Raw genomic sequence first — 22,918 nt, 5'->3', positions numbered from 1 at the left:
CTTTGTGAACACTCTGGGGGTGGTAGCTAGCATGAAGGGCAGGGCTGCGAACTGAATGTGTAGGCCGTTGATAGTGAAGCGTAAAATTTCTGATGTGGAGGGAAAATGGGGATGTGCAGGTACGCGTCTTGGATGTCGATAGAGGCCAAATATTCTCCCCGTCCTATGGCAGATATGACCGAGCGGACAGACTCCATCCGGAAATGTCTGACCATGACAAATCTGTTCAGAAGCTTTAGGTCCAGAATGGGCCTGACAGTCCCGTCCTTTTTGGGGACCGTGAACAGGTTGGAATAGAAACCCTGAAATATTTTGTTTTCCGATACGGGAATAACACCGTTTTGCCGGAGCAACTCGATGGCCTTGAACAAGGCCTGTGCCAGTGTTTCCATTTTGGGAGGACGAGAAAGAAAAAAAACGGCTTGAGGGGTGCTTGACAAAGTCTAACTTGTACCCCGAGGACACCAGCTCTCTTATCCATGTGTCGTGTACGACGGAGAGCCAGACATGGCGAAACCAGAGTAGGCGACCGCCTACACTGCTGGTGTTGCCCGCAACTTGCCTCGAGTAATTTGGCTGAAGATCTTTGGGACCTAGGTCCCCTCAATCTGGGCTGTTGGGATCGCATTCTTCCCAATGGGTTGGCTCTATATGAGACTTGACGATCCCTGTCCTGGTTGGGACGACCTGAAACGGTGGGGTTTTTTGCTGCAGCCCACCCGGGGTGGCGAAAGGACCGTAACCGTGTCTGAAGCTGGTGACAAAAAGGCTGGTTAACCCTTTGCTGAGGGAGAAAACTGCTCTTGCCCCCTGTGGAGATAAGCTGGTCTAGCTTCTCACCGAATAGGCGGCCGCTCTGGTAATATAAAGAAGTTTGTCATGATCCAGTTTGGATTATGACAGATTTTGCACAAGTAACCTTTTTTTTCCTTTAAGCTGTTGGCTTAAAGTTAGTTTTGCCCCCCGGTGGCCGTTAGGGTCATTGCACTCTGGTTACTTTAGTTTAGTTGCCCCCGGTGGCCGCTAGTGTTATAGCACGTGATTATGAAGCAGGTGTGATTCCCTGGCTCCTACCAATAAAGGAGTAGCAGGTGGTCTCACTCACTGTTGGTGTTTATTGCTCATTTCCAACCAAGTCTGGTGAAGGAAACAACTACAGAGAGGAGTTCCTGGCAGCTCAGGGGAGCTCTGGTTTAATAGCTTCAGGCGGAAACTGAATTCAGGTGTCGAGCTTCAGGGGTGAAGCTGAACTTTGGTGTTGTACTCTGTTGCTGGGAGCAATAGCAACAGAGCAAAGCTAAGTGGTGGTTTTCCCTGTTTGTTACTTTCCTTGTGTGTATTAGTGCAGTGGCGGGATTAGTTTCTGCACCGTCCAATTCACTAGAAAGGGATAGGTGCAGGGCGAGCTAGGGATTTGAGGTATCCAGCTCGTCGCTAGGTGCGGAACCTGCCTTGGGATCATCAGGAGTGTAGGGACACTGACTCAGGGGAGTGCAGGAGGTCTCCACGTCCCCGTTCCCTATCGCAGGGCCCTCCATTGTAACGGTTTCCCCGGTGTTTCCCTTAACTCTGTTTAAATTCTCCCTGCTGGAGGCGGTGTATCCAGGTTCACGGGTGTTATAGAAATTCGCCCTGCTGGAGGCGGTGTATCCAGTCACACGTGACATTACAAAGTTAAAGACTTCTTGGAGGTTGAATCTGCACGCCAAGTCCTCAACCACAGAGCCCTCCTAATAGAAATTGCATTTGCGGCAGCGAGTGCTGCGCAGCTAGCCGCATCCAAGGATGCATTAATCAAATAGTCTGCTGCCAACACAAAGGTATGGACAACAGGATCTTAGAGGCCAAGCGCGACACGGGTGGATCTACCGTCGGGGATTCCGCCCACTTTTTACGGAGATCAAGGGCAAACGGGTATCTCGCCTCGAGCGCTTTCTGGCCTAAGAAACGCTTGTCTGGCCGTTCCCTTTGTCATTGTACTATGTCGTCAAACTCTGGGTGAGTGGAAAATATTCTAAAGTATATGAGGCCGCTTGACCCGCTTAAATGACACCTTGTGCCCTGAGGCCAGGGTGGATTCATTGTCAATCCCCAGGGTCTGGTTGACGGCCTCGATAAGGCTTTCCACTGTTTCCTGGTAACCTGGAGTAACTAAGGGGCTTGTCGGCGTTGTAATCTGAGCTTTGCTCTTTATCGACTTTTAGCGAGAGCGAGCAAGAGGCAGAGCTCATGGATGCCGAGGCACCGGACAGACCGGGAGACGCTGTGTCGGTTCGTTTCCCCTGCGTCTGCCTAGTGTGAGAGCGGTCCCTGCAGGCCGGAGGCTTCTGTGAGGTGGAGGACCTCTCTAAGACAGGCGAGCCGCTATCCATCCCTGCCCCTATCTGGGGCTCGAAGGGACTTGATTGGTCTCGTAAGCGATGCCATGGACTGCGACAGAGACAGAGCCCATTACGGGGGTCTAGGTACACTGGGCTCGGTCGCAGGGGAGGGCTCCTGGGCATGTTCGGAATCGCAGGCTTCACAGATTTGCTTGCTTTGTGCATTTGGGAAGGCGGACCGACAGGAGGTGCACGCAGCGTACAGAAACGTGTGTGTCTTAGCCTTTCTGGACATGGTGGCACTGCTAGGTGATATGCCTGGGGGGGGGGTGCAAAAACGCTTAGACTCTGGCAAAAACAGAGCGTGGCCTTCCTCCTTCGGGGGTAGCACTTACCCCAGTCCTGTGTCCCCTGTCCTGTATCCCCATAGGCGTCCAGCTGCTCCCTTTTCAAAAGAGTGCGCATCAGCGTGTGGGCGGGCTTCCCGGAAGAGGCGAACGCCGGTGGCGTCATGGGGGCGGAGCTTCTGTCCGTGGCCTAGCACTGGCTGAAGCCAGGGACTAAATTTTCGACGCCCGCCCGAGGCCCTGGGGGCGGGTCCATCGGAAGTAGACGCTTCGCGGGGGCAGGACTTCCGCCCGCGGCCTAGTGCCGGCAAAAGCCGGGAACTAAATTTTTGGCGCCCGCCCGGACACGGGGGTGGGACGGCCAGAAGCAGGGGCCTGAGCAGGAATGGCGCTGCCGACCGCCACAGCTGTGGGAGCGCATGTTGGCGCCCGTACTCGTGCGGGAGCCCGGGGATGTGGGCAGAAAAAATGGGGCCACCGGCTATGCCGACTGCCCGGGGGTCTACAGGAGCCCTCCCAGCCCACCTCCTTCCGCGCCTCACCCCTGGAGCTCCAGCTGATCTTCAGGTTAGGGGGGGAAGGGGGGCTGCATTAAAAATCAAGGACGGTGCATGCACCCTAACTCCATCTTCCCTCCAAGAAACTAGGAGATGGACCGTCCGCCTCCTTCCACCACCGCAGTCTTTGCATTGGTGGTGCAGTGGGGGCCGCACGGACTGTACCTGTGCCTATGTACAGCCTAGGGTTTCAATACCTTTATGGTGGTCAGGGCTGACTCCGGCATCATGTCCCACGTTGCGGGAGAGGATACGTGGAGGCGACACTCCACGTGCTCGCCCGTTGTTGGTTTGGGGAGATCGGACCCTTTCAATAGGGTCCGTCGTCCCTGTCTCATCTTCATGGAAAAAATGAAAACAGTCTGGGAAAAAGACCAGACATGTGTGCCTCCTAGGACACTAAGCATGAACTGGTTTCGCCTGGAATCGGAGGCGAGGGTGTATACTGCGGAGGAGGAGCTAACCTTTTTTTTAATTTACTTAGTGTCAATCTCCTGGCGGCAGTAGCATACACCCACAGTCCTATGTCCTACAATGAGGCGAAGGAGAAAAGGAGAAGTTCCCCCACGCCTGCTGATCATAGGAGAAGGAAGGGATAGTTGAAACCAGAGAGTGCTTGAGCACAGCGGTAATCAGAAAAATGGAAGAATATTCGCACATCCATCCGATTAGAATTAATAAAACTTTTAGTCCTATTTAAACAAAGAGGATCAGGAAAGCAATTAAAAACCTGACGCGCTTCTGGTGCGCTTGACACCCTTAGTCATAGTACTGTGCTGAGCTCACCAGGAATGTATCAGTTTTCATTCCTTTCCTGATCCTCTGCTTTTAATGTACTAAATAAATAAAGTTTTATGAATTCTCACAAGATGGATGTGCTGAATATTCTTCCATTTTTCTGATTATCGCTGTGCACACTAAACTTGACTTTGGTGAGACAATGAGCCCTCACCGCAGGGTTGCCATCTCAATGGATTCCTCTTCCATCTTGCTGTAATATACAAAATATCCTGTAATGCATGACAACTGCTCAATAAAAGCATGTATAATCCAGTGATGGGTGAGATAATTGTGCATGGGGTAATATATAATGGGGTAAATATATTATTATATTTTCTGATTTTCTTTTCTTCAGGCTTTTGACAAGGCAGAGCTCTTGGAGTGCCTGAGAAGACTTATTGACATCGACAGAGAATGGGTTCCTAAATCTACCTCTGCGAGTCTCTATATTCGCCCCACCTTTATTGGCACAGAGGTATCTTGTGGCTTTCACTATCCTACTCTTGTTTTTTATATTGTGGCCATCACATCAAATGATTGCAGTGGATGACATGACTAGCAAGAGCAATTTGTAGTCGTGAGGTTGACATCCCCTTTTTATTCACTACAGTGTGGGTTGTATGGATAATGATTTGTGAATGGCGTGCAATCGAGTATTTTTAATGTATTTTGCTTTTTGTTATATTTTATTCTATCGTTCATTGTGATGACTGTTTGGGGAGTTGAAAATATTTGTAATTGTTATATAATCAACAACTTGTCTATTATTAATGTTCATGGATGATGTAAAACTCATAAGGGGTTAACGGGCGGTCACACTCATGTCTATTAAAAGATTTATCTGGGTCTTTTATTTATTTTTTTACTATGGAACTAAAATCTAACAGGCAGGTAGGTTCTAACCGCCACTGCTGGTGTGTCATTGACCGCTCCTGCCTGCCTGTAATTCAGCTGCCCAACGACAACAGAGCTGCTCTTCCTCTTCGGAGCTGCTCTGTTAATGGGGGTGTGAACGTCATTCTTATTGTCAGCCAGATCCCCGCAGTTGGGCAATAGAGTCCAGCTGTCAATCAGCATGACGTCGGCAGTGATGTTCTATCAACAGAGCAGAGTGGAAAACATGCAGGTGTCCTGTCGACGTAACGCCAGTCGCTAAATCGCTGGCGGGAGCTGCCATGACCGCTCTGTGTTGGCTGTGATTGGCACCAGCCACAATAGTCCCGGATAACCCCTTTAACGTCTTCTCGATCTATGTCTTATATATACACGTCATAGGTCGTATCCCTGCATTCCATACAGGCTCCGGTGCTGAGCCTGTATGTTTTCCGGCACATGTCAACTGATTTGATCAGTTGACTTGTGCCCCTAACAACCGAAGGTGGAATCGTAATCCACACGGGGCTGTTAACGTTAAATGCCGCTGTCAATCTCCCATCAGCGTCAATTAACATGGCCATGCCGGAAGTGCATCACTAATCCCGCCTGCCAAGCACGACTGTGGGACACAGACGGGTTGGCATCACAACTCAGGGTCTGCAGGAGATCCTTGTGTTTGTTATTGCAGATCTGCTGTGAGCGCTGCCCCGTGGCCGACGTTCATAGCAGATAATCATTTTACCACACATAGCAGGCCTGAAGCACAGGTGATTGAATGATCACAGCTTCAAGTCTCCCATGGAGACTATTGAAGCAAGTGAATAGTAAAAAAAAATCATTAAAAAAAAGTCATTAGAAGTAATGATATAGGTATAGAATAACCATCAAAACCAAATTTCCGAATCTGCTCTCTTTTTACAGCCCTCTCTTGGAGTCACAAAGTCCAACCATGCCTTACTATATATCATTCTTGGACCTGTAGGACCTTACTTCCCAACAGGGGGATTTACCCCAGTTTCACTTTTGGCAGATCCAAAATATGTGCGTGCCTGGACGGGGGGAGTAGGGAACTATAAACTGGGTGGGTAAGTAAAAGTTTCCACCATAGTTTTCATGTCTGCAACCAGTCATACGTTTTTTGTTTTTTCATTTTTCTCTGCAATATTTTCATATTTCCTCCGCATAGAAACTATGGGCCCACAATTTATGTGCAACATGCAGCAGCAAAGGAAGGATGTCAGCAAGTTCTTTGGCTATACGGTAATGACCACCAAGTGACTGAAGCTGGCACCATGAACTTCTTCATGTACTGGATCAATGAGAATGGAGGCAAGTCCTGTATTTGTGTTTTGCTTTGTGGACAGTACACCTATGATCTTCTGATGAAAAGCAACTGATGATTTTATCATGAGCTCTTAAAGTCAACGTCTGGGCAATAAACTTAAAATACAGATTTTTCCTGAAGGCACCTGACCTAAAGATATGCTTAGCTGTCTCCCCCAAGTTCTGGAGTTCCATGCATGCATTTTCATACCGGAATCTCCTTCACCATAACTGCAAGTTCACATACGGAAAAGCTGTTGTGTTGAGCTGAGCTTGACTTCATTGCCGGTTTGTGTCTGACGAGTTACCAGCTGATAGATTACTATGACGGTTGCTACCGTCTTGGCATTTTTGTGAAGCTCAGTTCGTCTCTAAGGATCTGGAGAAGGATGGATTACTAAATGTGTTCTTCAGCTATGTATATGCCAAATGAGCAAGTGGCGGATATGATCAGTACCACTACTTTTAATACATCAGCTAATATACGCTGTTGGTTAAACATAGATATGGTCAAAACGAAGCTAAATAACATTTTAGAAAGTAAAGTTAGTAAATAGATTGAAAACTGTCTCAAAGATCGCACTCAGGAGAGTTGTGGTGAATGACTTCCACTCTGATTGGTTCCTGGTTATAAGTGGTGACCCCACAGTTCAGTGCTGGGTCTACTATTTATTAATGATCTACAAGATGGGGTTAATAGTCTTATTTCTATTTTGGCAGGTGACACCAAGCAATGTATTATAGTGCAGTCTATGGAAGCTGATCATAAGTTACAAGCCGACTTAGGCCGGTTTCACACGTCCTGATATTTCCGGTCCCGGAAATAACAGTACTGGAGATATCAGTGTCCGTGTGTGTCATACTTGTGGCAACCGCGTGTGCCGAATCCGTACTACACGTATCGGTGCTTGGGAAGCAGTGGTACAGTTAGCGCTGTTCCCCAGCGTCGGGTGCTGAAGACCACTCTCATCATTCTCCCCTGCTCTGCCGGCAATCAGCACGAGCCCCTAGGGGAGAATGTTGAGAGTTATATGCCACAGATAAGAGCGAGAACAGGCAGTGGCTGATGGGACTACTACTCCTACTGTTATCAGCTTACACCTGCTTCCGCTAATAACAGTGACAGTAGGCGGCTGATGGGAGTATTCATCAATCGCCGCCTGCACTATAAATTTTTTTTTTTTTAAATTCGTTTATTAAAGAGCAACAAACAAACAGACATATTTGGTGCATAACCAATGTAATGTATACAGGTTCATTATGGTAAAACAACAAGCTTGCATAATGAGCTATTTGTACAGACTTCAATCCCACAGATCCTCACTCCCTTGCAAGGCCTATGGACAATTGAGGTGTAATTAAAAAGAAAAGAAAAAAAAGGTTCATTATTCGTTATTCTATATGTTTGGTTATGCATAGTTCAGAGTGATACATTACATTCAACATATCGATCATAAAACTAAAACTACTACTATCTTGCCGCCATAAACAACCTCCACAATGCTAATGATATTATGAAATTAGAAAAGTGTGAGTCAATGTATTCTTCACTACAGCCATTATGATGGTATCAAACTATTGTCTACATGGTGATATAGTAAGGTGAGATATTTTCCATACATCACAAATCTTATTAAACTTTCCCAGGCAACCCCTATTTGATACAGTGTCCGCTCGTACGGTATAACTGAATTCACCAACTCAATCCAAGCTCTAAGAGATGGATGTGCATTACCCATCCAAAGCAAGGCCAATATTTTCCTGGCTAAGAAAAGTGTCTCACTTAGGAAAATTTTAGCATGGTGCCCCCAAATCTCTTCCTCTAGCACACCAAACAAATACACCAACGGGTTAAGAGGAACTGGAGTGCATATAACAGAGGTCAACAACGAAGTTAACTCTTTCCAGAAGGATAGGATAATTGGGCACCCTAACACCATATGTATAAAATCTGCATCAATTGTATGACATCTTGGGCAGTCTGAAGATTGAGATCATCCCATTCTAAATAATCGCAACAGAGTCAGTTAAGACTGGTGCACTATGTATAGTTGAGTCATCCTGTTATTAGCCGACGGAGACACCTTGGTTGGAGATTCAAGAATCTCTTCCCAATCCTCATCTTGAATGTCAGAGATGAGAGATTTCCATTTCCCTCTTATTGTCAGTGAAACTGAATCGGTGCCCACGGACAACATATGTGTATACAAAGCAGAAATAAGACCCTGAGGGCCCTGTGACTTAAGAATCCTTATTAACCCCTTCACGACCTTTGACGCCACGTAGGCGTCATGAAAAGTCATGCCAGAACGACCCATGACGCCTATGTTGCGTCATGACTTTAAAGCCCCCCTGCGGGTCGGGTGACCTAGGTCACTGAAAGGTCACCCGACCCGCAGATACAGGGGGCTTTGTTCTTCGCCACAGGGGGCGTGGTTTCGCCCCCACGTGGCTACGATCGCTCTGATTGGCTGTTAAAAGTGAAACAGCCAATCAGAGCGATAGTAATGTTTCATCAATGAAAATTGATGAAATATTACAATCCAGCCATGGCCAATGCTGCAGTAGCATCGGACATGGCTGGAGACACCGATTCCACCCCCCCCCCACCGGCGATCGCCCCCCCCCGCAACTGAATGACAGCGGCGATCTGCCGCCGCTGTCATCATCTGCCCCCCTCCCATTCCCTCTGCTCCCCGCCAGCTTTCGATAACCCCCTCACCCCCTCTCACCTCCCCCGGCACCTTCTAAGTCCCCCTGTCGCTCCCGGTGTCCGGCGGGTCCGGTTCATGGGCGCCGCCATTTTGGAAAATGGCGGGCGCATGCGCAGTGCGCCCGCCCGAATCTGCCGGCTGCAGATTCAATTCTTTCATTTTGATCACTCTCACAGTGATCAAAATGAAAGAAAAAGTAAATAAACCCCCTGATTATCACCCCCATAGGTAGGCACAACTAATAAAGTAAAGAAAATATTCTTATTTTTCCATTAGGGTTAGGGTTGAAAAGAGGGTTAGGGTTAGGGTTGAAAAGAGGGTTAGGGTTAGGGTTGAAAAGAGGGTTAGGGTTAGGGTTGAAAAGAGGGTTAGGGTTGGAAAGAGGGTTAGGGTTGGAAAGAGGGTTAGGATTGGAAAGAGGGTTAGGGTTGGAAAGAGGGTTAGGGTTGGAAAGAGGGTTAGGGTTGAATTAGGGTTAGGTTTGGAATTAGGGTTAGGGTTGGAATTAGGGGTTAGAATTAGGGTTAGGGTTGGAATTAGGGTTAGCGTTGGAATTAGGGTTAGGCTTGTGGTTAGGGATGTGTTAGGGTTAGGGCTGTAGTTAGGGGTGTGTTGGGGTTAGGGTTGGAGTTAGAATTGAGGGGTTTCCACTGTTTAGGCACATCAGGGGGTCTCCAAACGCGACATGGTGCAACCATTATTTCCAGCCAATTTTGCGTTCAAAAAGTCAATTGGTGCTCCTTCCCTTTCAAGCCCTGACATGTGCCCAAACAGTGGTTTACCCCAACATATGGGGTATCAGCGTACTCAGGAAAAATTGCACAACAACTTTTGGGGACTAATTTCTCGTGTTACCCTTGGGAAAATAAAAAATTGGGGGCTAAAAAATTATTTTTGTGGAAAAAAATGATTTTTTCATTTTCACGTCTCTGCATTATAAACTTCTGTGAAGCACTTGGGGGTTCAAAGTGCTCACAACACATCTTACATACGTTCCTTGGAAGGTCTAGTTTCCAAAATGGGGTCACTTGTGGGGGGTTTCCACTGTTTAGGCACATCAGGGGCTCTGCAAACGTAATGATGACCGCAGACTATTCCATCAAAGTCTGCATTTCAAAACGTCACTACTTCCATTCCGAGCCCTGACGTGTGCCCAAACAATGGTTCCCTCCCACATATGGGGTATCAGCGTACTCAGGACAAACTGGACAACAACTTTTGGGGTCCAATTTCTCCTGTTACCCTTGTGAAAATAAAAAATTGCGAGCTAAAAAATCATTTTTTGAGGAAAAAAAAATTATTTTTTTATTTTCATGGCTCTGCGTTATAATCTTCTGTGAAGCACTTGGGGGTTCAGTGTGCTCACTACACATCTAGGCAACTTCCTTATGGGGTCTAGTTTCCAAAATGGGGTCACTTGTGGGGGGTTTCCACAGTTTAGGTACATCAAGGGCTCTGCAAATGTAACATGACGCCCGCAGACCATGCCATCAAAGTCAGGATTTCAAAATGTCACTACTTCCCTTCTGAGCCCTGACGTGTGCCCATACAGTGGTTTCCCCCCCACATATGGGGTATCAGCGTACTCAGGACAAACTGTACAACAACTTTCGGGGTCCAATTTCTCCTGTTACCCTTGTGAAAATAAAAAATTGCAAGCTAAAAAATCATTTTTTGAGGAAAAAATTTTTTTTATTTTCATGGCTCTGCGTTATAATCTTCTGTGAAGCACTTGGGGGTTCAAGGTGCTCACCACACATCTAGATAAGTTCCTTGGGGGGTCTAGTTTCTAAAATGAGGTCACATGCGGGGGGTTTCTACTGTTTAGGCACACAGGGGCTCTGCAAATGTAACATGACACCTCAGACCATGCCATCAAAGTCAGCATTTCAAAATGTCACTACCTCCCTGCTGAGCCCCGACGTGTGCCCAAACAGTGGTCCCCCCCCACATATGGGGTACCAGTGTACTCAGGACTAACTGTACAACAACTTTTGGGGTCCAATTTATCCTGGTACCCCTGTGAAAATTTTTAAGAAAAAAAAATATTTTTTATTTTCACGGCTCTACGTTATAAACTTCTGTGAAGCACCTGGGGGTTCAAAGTGCTCACTATGCATCTAGATAAGTTCCTTAGGGGGTCTAGTATCCATAATGGGGTCATTTGTGGGGGAGCTCCAAAGTTTAGGCACACAGGGGCTCTCCAAACACGACATGGTGTCCGCTAACGATTGGAGCTAATTTTCATTTCAAAAAGTCAAATGGCACTCCTTCCCTTCTGAGCCCTGCCGTGCGCCCAAACAGTGGTTCCCCCCCACATATGGGGTACCAGCGTACTCAGGACAAACTGGACAACAAATTTTGTGGTCCAATTTCTCCTGTTACCCTTGTGAAAATAAAAAATAGCGTGCTAAATAATCATTTTTGAGGAAAAAAAATGATTTTTTATTTTCACTGCTCTGCGTTATAAACTTTTGTGAAGCACTTGGGGGTTCAAAGTGCTCCCTACACATCTAGATAAGTTCCTTAAGGGGTCTAGTTTCCAAAATGGTGTCACTTGTGGGGGAGCTCCAATGTTTAGGCACACAGGTGCTCTCCAAACGCGACATGGTGTCCGATAACGATTGGAGCGAATTTTCCATTCAAAAAGTCAAATGGTGCTCCTTCCCTTCTGGGCCCTGCCGTGCGCCCAAACAGTGGTTTATGACCACATATGAGGCATTGGAGTACTCAGGAGAAATTGTCCAACAAATTTTAGGATCCATTTTATCCTGTTGCCCACATAAAAATTAAAAAACTGAGGCTAAAAGATATTTTTTGTGAAAAAAAAAAAAAGTACTTTTTTTTTTTTTTACAGATCAATTTGTGATGCACCTGGGGGTTCAAAGTGATCACTATGCATCTAGATAAGTTTCTTGGGGGGTCTAGTTTCCAAAATGGGGTCACTTGTGGGGAAGCTCCAGTGCTTAGGCGCACAGCGACTCTCCAAACGCGACATGGCAAGCGCTAAATATTCCAGCATATTTTCCATTCAAAAAGTCAAATGTGCTCCTTCCCTTCCGAGCCCTGCCGTGCGCCCAAACAGTGGTTTATGACCACATATGAGGTATCGGTGTACTCAGGAGAAATTGCCCAACAAATTTTAGGATCAATTTTATCCTGTAGCCCATGTGAAAATGAAAAAAATTAATGATAAAAGAAAATTTGTGGTGCAAAAAATAAAATGTCCATTTTTTCCTTCCACGTTGCTTTAGTTCCTGTGAAGCACCTCAAGGGTTAATAATCTCCTAGAATGTAGTTTTGAGTAGCTTGAGGGGTGCAGTTTTTAGAATGGTGTCACTTTTGGGTATTTTCTGCCATACAGACCCCTCAAAGTGACTTCAAATGTGAGGTGGTCCCTAAAAAAAATGGTTTTGTAAATATTGTTGTAAAAATGAGAAATCGCTGGTCAACTTTTAACCCTTATAACTTCCTAACAAAAAAAAAAAATTGTTTCCAAAATTGTGCTGATGTAAAGTAGACATGTGGGAAATGTTATTTAGTAACTATTTTGTGTCACATCACTCTCTGGTTTAACAGAATAAAAATTCAAAATTTGAAAATTGCGAAATTTTCAAAATTTTCGCCAAATATCTGTTTTTTTCACAAATAAACGCAAAAATTATCAACCTAAGTTTACCACTAACATGAAGCCCAATATGTCACGAAAAAACAATCTCAGAATCGCTAAGATGCGTTGAAGCGTTCCAGAGTTATTACCTCATAAAGGGACACTGGTCAGAATTGCAAAAAATGGCCAGGTCATTAAGGTCAAAATAGGCTGGGTCATGAAGGGGTTAAAGGGAAGGACGATAGTACACTATAAATAAATTTAAAAAGTGGGTTCCCCTGTATTTTTGATAACAGGCCAGGCATAACTGACATCTGCAGGCTGCAAACCACAGCTGCCAGTGTTAGCAAGTCTAGTTATCAAGAATAGAGGAGTCCCCACACTGTTTTTTTATTTTTTATTATTTAGTTAAATAATCTAGAAAAACTATGTGGGGTCCCCCAATTTTTGACAACCAGCCTTGCTAAAGCAGGCAGCTGGGGGCTGGTATTCTCAGGCTTTTAAGGGGCCATGAATTTTGCCCCATCCCCCCAGCTTAAAAATAGCAGCCCGTAGCTGCCTACAAAAGGCACATCTATCAGTTGTGCCTATTCTGGCGCTTTGTCCGGTTCCTTCCACTTGCCCTGTAGCAATGCCAAGTGGGATTCATATTTGTGGGGTTCATGTCGCCTTTGTATTGTCAGATGACATCAAGCCCACGGATTAGTAATGGAGAGGCATCTAGAAGACACCTTTCCATTACTAATCCTATATTGTAAATAAAGACACAGCCAGAATAAAGTCTTTTATTAGAAATAAAACAAAACAGTTTTCTTTTTTTATTTAAACACATACATTTATACTTGTAGATTGTGAGCCCTCGTGGGCAGGGTCCTCTCTCCTCCTGTACCCGTCGTGACCTGTATTGTTTAAGATTACTGTACTTGTTTTTATTATGTATACCCCTCCTCACATATAAAGCGCCATGGAATAAATGGCGCTATAATAATAAATAATAATAATAATACTCACTTAACGCCTATTCCACCAAAGCCCTCTTTCTCCTGTAATAAAACAAAAATAAAAAAAACAACAATATCCCTCACCTGTCCATCGTTCTGTCCCACGCTGTAATCCATGTCTGGGGATAAATAGTTTTCAAACTGGACGGTGCCAAGATGTGACTGTCCAGGCTGAGAACCACTGGTGACTGAGCTGCTGCAAGCACAGCATTAGTAACTAGCGATGACGTCATCGAGGTTACCTCCAGTCACTGAGGCTGCGTTCCCAGCAGGGCTGAACTGCAGAGACCTCAGCATCGTGAGATAAAGTCACTGAGTTCACAGCAGTTCAGCTCAGTGAATTCACTGCAGATCAAACATCAAGATCTGCGGTGAACTCAGTGACTTTCTCTCATGGTGCTGAGGTCACCGCAGATCAGCCCAGCTGGGGACGCAGCCTCTGTGACCCACGGCAGATATGAGGTCATAATATATTTTAGGAGGAGAACAACTAGGAGAGTCACTTGTAAAGGACGATCTGGGTGTATTGGTAGATAACAGACTAAATAACAGCGTGCAGTGTCAATCAACGGCTTCTAAGAGCAGCAGGATATTTTCATGGACTCACAGGACAGGGACATAATACTAAGAGCCACACATCTGATAATGTACATGGATGATCATAGTTATGAGAAAAGATTATTATAATTACATTTATTTAGCTGTGAGAAGAGACGACTAAGGGTGGACTAGATTAACTTTCTATATAAAAAATATGATCAAAAGCTGTTTCATGTAAAATGCCCTCAAAATACAAGTGAAGAGGCACTTGCTCCATCTGAAGAGAAAAAAAGTCTGATCTCCTTAGGAGGCAATTTTCTTTACCTAGAAAGAAAAAGTCTGTTGCACAGTTTTGGCCGCCTGTGTCATTATTTCACCAAGTATATGGCCTTTTTAGAGAACTGTTTTGGATAAAGCAGATTTCTAGAATAAAGTTAGAAACTTTACAGAAGGGGAAGGACATATGAGCTGCAGCGCGTCCATGGATGATGGGCATTGTGGAGTGTCTGCTGAATTCCTGTCTACTTCTAGAAGGCAGCATGGGAAGATCCCACCATGCTGGTGGCAGAGCCACTCCAGAGGAATTACAAACTCCATGATGCAAATGAATTTGGGAAAGTAAAGATGAATGATCATCTCATTGATTCTGAATGATGATTATTTTGTCTGGTTGCAGAGAAGGAACTTGTGACTCCACCATTAAGCGGTTTAATCCTCCCTGGAGTGACGAGACAAAGTCTGCTGGACCTGGCGCGACAGTGGGTGAGTGTCACTATTACAGGTCACTCTTTAGACTTTGGTCTGTAAAGGGTCTACAAAAAAATTAATAAATGTCTTGTTAGATACGGTAATGTTCGTGTAAGTAGATAGCTTATGACATACAGTGGGGTACTTGTACACTAGATACCTTATTACATACAGTGGGGTACGTGTACACCAGATACCTTACTAAATACAGTGGGGTACGTGTACACTAGTTGCCTTATTACATACAGTGAGGTATGTGTACACTAGATGCCTTATTATATAGAGTGGGGTACGTGTACACTAGTTGCCTTATTACATACAGTGGGGTACGTGTACACTAGATGCCTTTTTATATAGAGTGGGGTACGTGTACACTAGATGCCTTATTACATAGAGTGGGGTACGTGTACACAAGATGCCCTATTACATACAGTGGGGTACGTGTACACAAGATGCTTTATTACATACAGTGGGGTACGTGTACACTAGATGCCTTATTATATAGAGTGGGGTACGTGTACACTAGTTGCCTTATTACATACAGTGGGGTACGTGTACACTAGATGCCTTATTATATAGAGTGGGGTACGTGTACACTAGATGCCTTATTACATAGAGTGGGGTACGTGTACACAAGATGCCCTATTACATACAGTGGGGTACGTGTACACAAGATGCTTTATTACATACAGTGGGGTACGTGTACACCAGATACCTTATTAGATACAGTGGGTTACGTGTACACCAGATACCTTATTAGATACAGTGGGGTACGTGTACACCAGATACCTTATTAGATACAGTGGGGTACGTGTACACTATCTGCCTTATTACATACAGTGGGGTACGTGTACACTAGATTCCTTATTAGGTACAGTGGGGTACGTGTACACTATCTGCCTTATTACATACAGTGGGGTACGTGTACACTATCTGCCTTATTACATACGGTGTGGTACATGCAGGAGGGTTACTGTACAGTAGATGCCTTATTAGATACTGTAGTTAGTCTGTTAGGAGACCCCCAGTGATAGGAAGAGTATATCCCCCTCTCTCTGCAGTGGAGAATATTGACATTATCCTAAAGGTTGTGGCGCCACCTGGTGCCCATTCTATACAATTCCCTTCAGCTTCCATCATACAAGTCCAGCAGAAGTTGGGAAGGGGTAAAATATTAATGTGCCGGTCATTGCGCACTGTACACACTATCTTACACCCTTGTCTTGTGTTGTGCCTCCTGCAGGGCGAATTCAAGGTTTCCGAGCGTTCCTTTACAATGGCTGATGTGCTGAAAGGGCTGAAGGACAACAGAGTAAAGGAGATCTTTGGAGCAGGAACAGCCTGTGTAGTTTGTCCTGTAAACCGGATATTTTACGAGGGAGAAGTGAGTACTGCCTGTGCTTGTTCTGTGTTCTCTTCTAAGCTTTATATACTTTTTATGACCGGTAGTCTCGAATATTTTATAATGGTTCCCATTAATTCTGGAATAAAGGGGTTGTCTCATGAAGAATTGGTGCATGGAAATCATCGATAGGGGGGCCCCCTGTATAAGCTAGTTTGGAGGGCTCCGGTAGGCATGGGCCATCTATGGGTTACATGGGTGGCCACTCCTATTTCCCCCACAGGCCCAACTACAGCCAAAGTATTCGAGGTCTGCCAGAGGCTGGATCCATAATGTATCGGCAAGATTAATGTCTTCTCCCTATATAAAGCTTTACCTCACAAGACCACATTAATCTTTATTTTCTGATCTTTTTTTACCTGTCATTTCTCAGAATTACCTCATTCCCACCATGGAAAATGGACCTGACATAGCAAAACGCTTCTTGAAAGAGCTCACCGACATTCAGGTAAGATCTTCTGCAGCATATCATTATATGGGAGTGACATTTTACAAAATTTTACAGGAAAGGGGGTGACATTTTACAAAATGTCCAAATGCCGCAGAATGTTCCTGCATGGAGATCTCATTTTTCTCTTTTCCTAACCCATCTATGATGTGACTGTATTGATAGTTTATAAGTTTATAGAGAGTTGAAACTGTTCTGTTGCAATCAGTAGGGGGTGCTATTATCCAATTCTGCCATTTTCAGGGCTACATACAGTGGCGGATTATAATGAGGTCAATTTGGGCAGTTGCCCCGGGCCCAGTGGGGTTAAGGGGCCCACAGCCCAGGCCAGTAAATTGCCCCATTATAATCCGCCACCGCGCAGGGCCGGATTATAGGCAGGGCAGGCGGGGCTTCAGCCCCGGGGCCCCCACCACAAGAGCTTCTAAGGGGGCCCCCACCACATTCCTGCTGGCTGCTGCAATGGCACTCCATCTTCTCCCCACCTAAAAGTGAGTGACCGTGGGGGCGGCATTATGTGCTCTGCTACCAGCAGCATCTACAAGTAGCCTGAACGCTGATGCTGCTGGTAGCGTGCAAAGGCTTGTGATGAGATCACAGGAGGTAAGGTATCAGGGCCCCCGATCATGTGACCCCTGTCTCCTCCCCTCCTGTGACCTCATCACAGGTCCTGTGCGCACAGCACAGAGCACTGAGAGCAGCCATGTATGTGGAGTGCGGCTCTGCGGGTGGAGGTCGGTGCTGGAGGCCCCACTATTCTCTATGTGGAGTGCGGCTCTGCGGGTGGAGGTCGGTGCTGGAGGCTCCATTATTCTCTATGTGGAGTGCGGCTCTGCGGGTGGAGGTCGGTGCTGGAGGCTCCATTATTCTTTATGTGGAGTGTGGCTCTGCGGGTGGAGGTCGGTGCCGGAGGCTCCATTATTCTCTATGTGGAGTGCGGCTCTGCGGGTGGAGGTCGGTGCTGGAGGCCCCATTATTCTCTATGTGGAGTGTGGCTCTGCGGGTGGAGGTCGGTGCTGGAGGCCCCATTATTCTCTATGTAGAGTGTGGCTCTACGATTCGTGACCCCCGTCACGTGACGAGGGGGGCCCACAGAGTCTGAACTGCCCCGGGCCCTGGCTACCCTTAATCCACCCCTGGCTACATATTAATTACTTTCTACAGTAAAAGTTGTTGACGTGTAGTAAATTAGTCTAAAATGTAACTGTCGTGACACCTAAGGTGTCACTGGCGCTACCTAGGGGGCGCTATCAGGGGGCACGTGAATAAACGTAGGGAGTGCAGAAACGAGGCACGCTGAGCTCAAGGACCTTAAACTAATGCAGTGCAGGACCTGGCACTGGGCAGTCATGTGACCAGGGGGCAGAGCCACCGCACGTGAAGGCAGCAGTCGGGGAACAGAGCCGAGTCATACACAGCAAGGCACACAACCACAGAGTCACAATGTTTACGGGCGAGTAAACCTGGGTCAGCAACCATAAACCGAGTATACGGAAGTATCACCAACATCAAATCCAGGAACTGCCAACATTAAATAGCCGCCCCAGAACCAAAGAGAGGCGGACTAAAATTAACCCTGTTCTGACCAGGATGGGGGCGGAACCATCCTGTCCAGAGTCATGACAGTAACAATGGAACGTTACAATAATCCAAAATATTTGGGGGTTCAATCTTGGTTCCTTATATAGTTGGTAAATGTGAACTGAGCTTTCCACACATTATGCATAAATCAGTTAAATAGGCGAATAAAATTAACTTCATAATATATCCGATCAGAGAAATCTGCTTTTTTCTCCACTTATGAGGCCGTTTCCTCTTTTTCTTTGCCTCCTGAACTCACCTTCCATTCTGAAAAGCAAACCCAGGCTGAACTCCACTTTGCTAAAGAGCAGTGAGGTGTCAGGTTACACCTCCTTCTATACCTTATGGGGAGGGAGAACAGAAGTAAGGAAAAAGGCAGACATAGAAAGATCATGCTGACTTTTCTAACAAGTGTGAAACCAGCTCTTGAAGTAGCACATCTACACTGCTCAGTACTGCTATATAATTTACTCCATACCTCCACTGCTTCTGTCGGAGTACTTGCTAGTAAATTTAGGGCAATCCATCTCATAGTGACTAGTCTTCTCACCAACTCGGAATCATCAAGCACAAATTGAGGAGAAAACTAGTAAAAATGCAGGATACAAATCATATAATGGCCACAGATGATGTTCTTCCTCATATACACACAGGGCATTAATGTGTATAAATACATGTGTGGTCAATAAAAAGGACTGCACATGACTTATTCCTTCCAATGAACCAGGGGGCACTCACTATGGGTGGGCGAAAGGCGATTCTGGCAGCTAAATAGGAAAGGGTTCTTCACAGTTAGAGCAGTCAGAATGTGGACAGTCCTACCATAAGAGGTATTAATGGCAGACACTAACGGCTTTTATAGAAGGGCTGGATGATTTCCTCAGTACACATAACATTGTGGGTTGTAGATAATTTAGTGACATAAAATGTACAATTGATGGAGAAAGAATGAACTTGATGGACCTAACTCTTTTTCCATCTGTGTAACTATGGCAGCTTATTCTGAAAAGTTACTTGAAAATAGAGTTCCCCTTTAAGTTGGAGTGATATGGTAAACATGAATAACTGTAACATTATAGTTTCTGGACAAAGACTCCCTTTAAGATACTGGTGGAAATTGCAAAAAAAAAATTAATCAGTTTTATGATAAAAAATTTGATTTATTTCTATAGGCGATCAGGAAGAGCAAAGAATGAACATTATTTTCCTCGATAAGTGATCTGAGAGCCATTACTGATAGATATGCTAATCAGACCATATCATATCACAGTAATCTATAGACAGGGAAATTCAAGAAGACCGGTTTTCCCAGCTCCATAGAAAGAAAAATAAAATAATTCCCACCCCTGTAACTTGGGGTTCTTTCACACTGGCCTATTATCGTAATAGAATGTTTCTAGGAACACACGTTTCCCAATTATTGGGCAGTGTTGACAGGTTGCCGATCACTCAATCGAACGAGCAACACTTGTTCGTCAGGTGAAATTATTTTTAAACTTGCTTAAAAATCATTGTTCTTAGAGGTACATTGACCTGTATAAACAGGACATGTGCTGTCAAGATCAATGGCAACCTATGCACACAGAATGATCTATTACTGATTGTTCTGTGCACATGGGAAGTGGAGTTGGCTTGATTACCAAACATACAACTAATTAATGCAACAAGTCTTTGAGTGTAAATGCACCTTTAGTGTTAGGATTGGTAGCAACCTGTTATTGTGAATTGACCTGATAGTACTTCATTGTGGCCAGATGGGCACAGAAGCTGTAACTGTGTGATGGCTGCTGGAGTCTGGCTGTGCCTGCGGGAAGATGGCTGGAGTCTGGCTGTGCCTGCGGGAAGATGGCTGGAGTCTGGCTGTGCCTGCGGGAAGACGGCTAGAGTCTTGCTGTGCCTGCGGGAAGACGGCTGGAGTCTGGCTGTGCCTGCGGGAAGACGGCTGGAGTCTGGCTGTGCCTGCGGGAAGACGGCTGGAGTCTGGCTGTGCCTGCGGGAAGACGGCTGGAGTCTGGCTGTGCCTGCGGGAAGACGGCTGGAGTCTGGCTGTGCCTGCGGGAAGACGGCTGGAGTCTGGCTGTGCCTGCGGGAAGACGGCTGGAGTCTGGCTGTGCCTGCGGGAAGACGGCTGGAGTCTGGCTGTGCCTGCGCGAAGACGGCTGGAGTCTGGCTGTGCCTGCGCGAAGACGGCTGGAGTCTGGCTGTGCCTGCGCGAAGACGGCTGGAGTCTGGCTGTGCCTGCGCGAAGACGGCTGGAGTCTGGCTGTGCCTGCGCGAAGACGGCTGGAGTCTGGCTGTGCCTGCGCAAAGACGGCTGGAGTCTGGCTGTGCCTGCGCGAAGACGGCTGGAGTCTGGCTGTGCCTGCGCGAAGACGGCTGGAGTCTGGCTGTGCCTGCGCGAAGACGGCTGGAGTCTGGCTGTGCCTGCGCGAAGACGGCTGGAGTCTGGCTGTGCCTGCGCGAAGACGGCTGGAGTCTGGCTGTGCCTGCGCGAAGACGGCTGGAGTCTGGCTGTGCCTGCGCGAAGACGGCTGGAGTCTGGCTGTGCCTGCGCGAAGACGGCTGGAGTCTGGCTGTGCCTGCGCGAAGACGGCTGGAGTCTGGCTGTGCCTGCGCGAAGACGGCTGGAGTCTGGCTGTGCCTGCGGGAAGACGGCTGGAGTCTGGCTGTGCCTGCGGGAAGACGGCTGGAGTCTGGCTGTGCCTGCGGGAAGACGGCTGGAGTCTGGCTGTGCCTGCGGGAAGACGGCTGGAGTCTGGCTGTGCCTGCGGGAAGACGGCTGGAGTCTGGCTGTGCCTGCGGGAAGACGGCTGGAGTCTGGCTGTGCCTGCGGGAAGACGGCTGGAGTCTGGCTGTGCCTGCGGGAAGACGGCTGGAGTCTGGCTGTGCCTGCGGGAAGACGGCTGGAGTCTGGCTGTGCCTGCGGGAAGGCGGCTGGAGTCTGGCTGTGCCTGCGGGAAGGCGGCTGGAGTCTGGCTGTGCCTGCGGGAAGGCGGCTGGAGTCTGGCTGTGCCTGCGGGAAGGCGGCTGGAGTCTGGCTGTGCCTGCGGGAAGGCGGCTGGAGTCTGGCTGTGCCTGCGGGAAGGCGGCTGGAGTCTGGCTGTGCCTGCGGGAAGGCGGCTGGAGTCTGGCTGTGCCTGCGGGAAGGCGGCTGGAGTCTGGCTGTGCCTGCGGGAAGGCGGCTGGAGTCTGGCTGTGCCTGCGGGAAGGCGGCTGGAGTCTGGCTGTGCCTGCGGGAAGGCGGCTGGAGTCTGGCTGTGGCTGCGGGAAGGCGGCTGGAGTCTGGCTGTGGCTGCGGGAAGATGGCTGGAGTCTGGCTGTGGCTGCGGGAAGACGGCTGGAGTCTGGCTGTGGCTGCGGGAAGACGGCTGGAGTCTGGCTGTGGCTGCGGGAAGCCGGCTGGAGTCTGGCTGTGGCTGCGGGAAGACGGCTGGAGTCTGGCTGTGGCTGCGGGAAGACGGCTGGAGTCTGGCTGTGGCTGCGGGAAGACGGCTGGAGTCTGGCTGTGGCTGCGGGAAGACGGCTGGAGTCTGGCTGTGCCTGCGGGAAGACGGCTGGAGTCTGGCTGTGCCTGCGGGAAGACGGCTGGAGTCTGGCTGTGCCTGCGGGAAGACGGCTGGAGTCTGGCTGTGCCTGCGGAAGACGGCTGGAGTCTGGCTGTGCCTGCGGGAGGACGGCTGGAGTCTGGCTGTGACTTTAACTCTTTTAGTCATTTATTACTCAAGGATTAGAAAATTAAGCAATAACGTGTTAACATGTGATTCATAGCGCACAGTCACCATCATAAAAGAGAAACCCAAAGAATATCAAATTACTGTTTTTTTTATCTTGCCTTTTTTCCCACCCCATCCTCCAAATAAAAAAACATGGTTATATCCATCATATATACCCTAACATGGTGCCATTAAAAAATATGATGTCTTTGCAAAAAACTCACTGCAGAATTGAAAAGCCTAGGGCTCTTTGATCGTGGGAATGAAAATGCAAAAACAAAATAGCTTTGTCCAAAAATGAAAAACTTATTGAATTGTATTTAAAAATGATTAATAATTTAGTCTCATTGACTCACCATGTCGATCAAGATAAGTCATCTCACAGTCTGTCTCCTTTCAGTATGGCTGCACTCCCAGTGACTGGATGTTCCTCGTGTGACGCAGATGAGGTATCCCCGACACTTGTCTATTCCAAAGCATCGCAGTCGTCAACCTCTTGGATTTTATTTATGTGTTTTTAAATAGGGCTCATCAAGAAATGGTGAAACGAGCGTCTCCCTCCAGCATCACCGGATTTATGGTCCTCTATATGATGGACACGTGGCCTCTTGTATTTTAATGTGTCAGATTGTATTATGAGATTATTCTCTTTAGATGATATACACAATGCGGTGTGACTGTAGATAGTAGAGACGATGATTGCGTTGCCAACTCTGTTCTCTGTACTGTACGTACTGTCGTTTACAGGCATGGACGGTACTGCAGGAATGCAACCTCAACAGGTCTTCCTCCATGCTGCCTTGCACAGGACTCCCAGCAATACGATAAAGAACGGATGTCTTATTTACAGTCCGCTATTAAACTGCGCAGGTCACTTTCAATATGTCATGTGTCTAGACTCTTCATTTTTTTTTATTTATGGCCTAATTCAGACATTGTTCATAATCCCAAGTTTTAT

General features: G+C 47.0%; 1 protein-coding gene across 1 annotated transcript in view; it reads left to right on the top strand.

Moving 5' to 3' along the window:
• BCAT2 (branched chain amino acid transaminase 2) overlaps positions 1-22,843 on the top strand; it is a 51,339-nt gene extending 28,496 nt beyond the window's left edge. Inside the window, exons 5-11 of the mRNA XM_073571124.1 lie at positions 4,361-4,480; positions 5,803-5,966; positions 6,068-6,210; positions 14,746-14,831; positions 16,060-16,200; positions 16,592-16,666; positions 22,361-22,843. Coding sequence (XP_073427225.1) covers positions 4,361-4,480; positions 5,803-5,966; positions 6,068-6,210; positions 14,746-14,831; positions 16,060-16,200; positions 16,592-16,666; positions 22,361-22,399 — 768 coding nt within the window. The 3' untranslated portion in view covers positions 22,400-22,843. The remainder of the gene's footprint in view (positions 1-4,360; positions 4,481-5,802; positions 5,967-6,067; positions 6,211-14,745; positions 14,832-16,059; positions 16,201-16,591; positions 16,667-22,360) is intronic.
• The last annotated feature ends 75 nt before the right edge of the window (positions 22,844-22,918 follow it).

The sequence above is a fragment of the Dendrobates tinctorius genome, unplaced genomic scaffold (assembly GCF_039654945.1).
Source record: "Dendrobates tinctorius isolate UK_male_01 unplaced genomic scaffold, ASM3965494v1 ptg000028l, whole genome shotgun sequence".
In the NCBI taxonomy this organism is placed as follows: Eukaryota; Metazoa; Chordata; class Amphibia; order Anura; family Dendrobatidae; genus Dendrobates; species Dendrobates tinctorius.
This window is presented reverse-complemented; position numbering and strand designations above follow the sequence as displayed.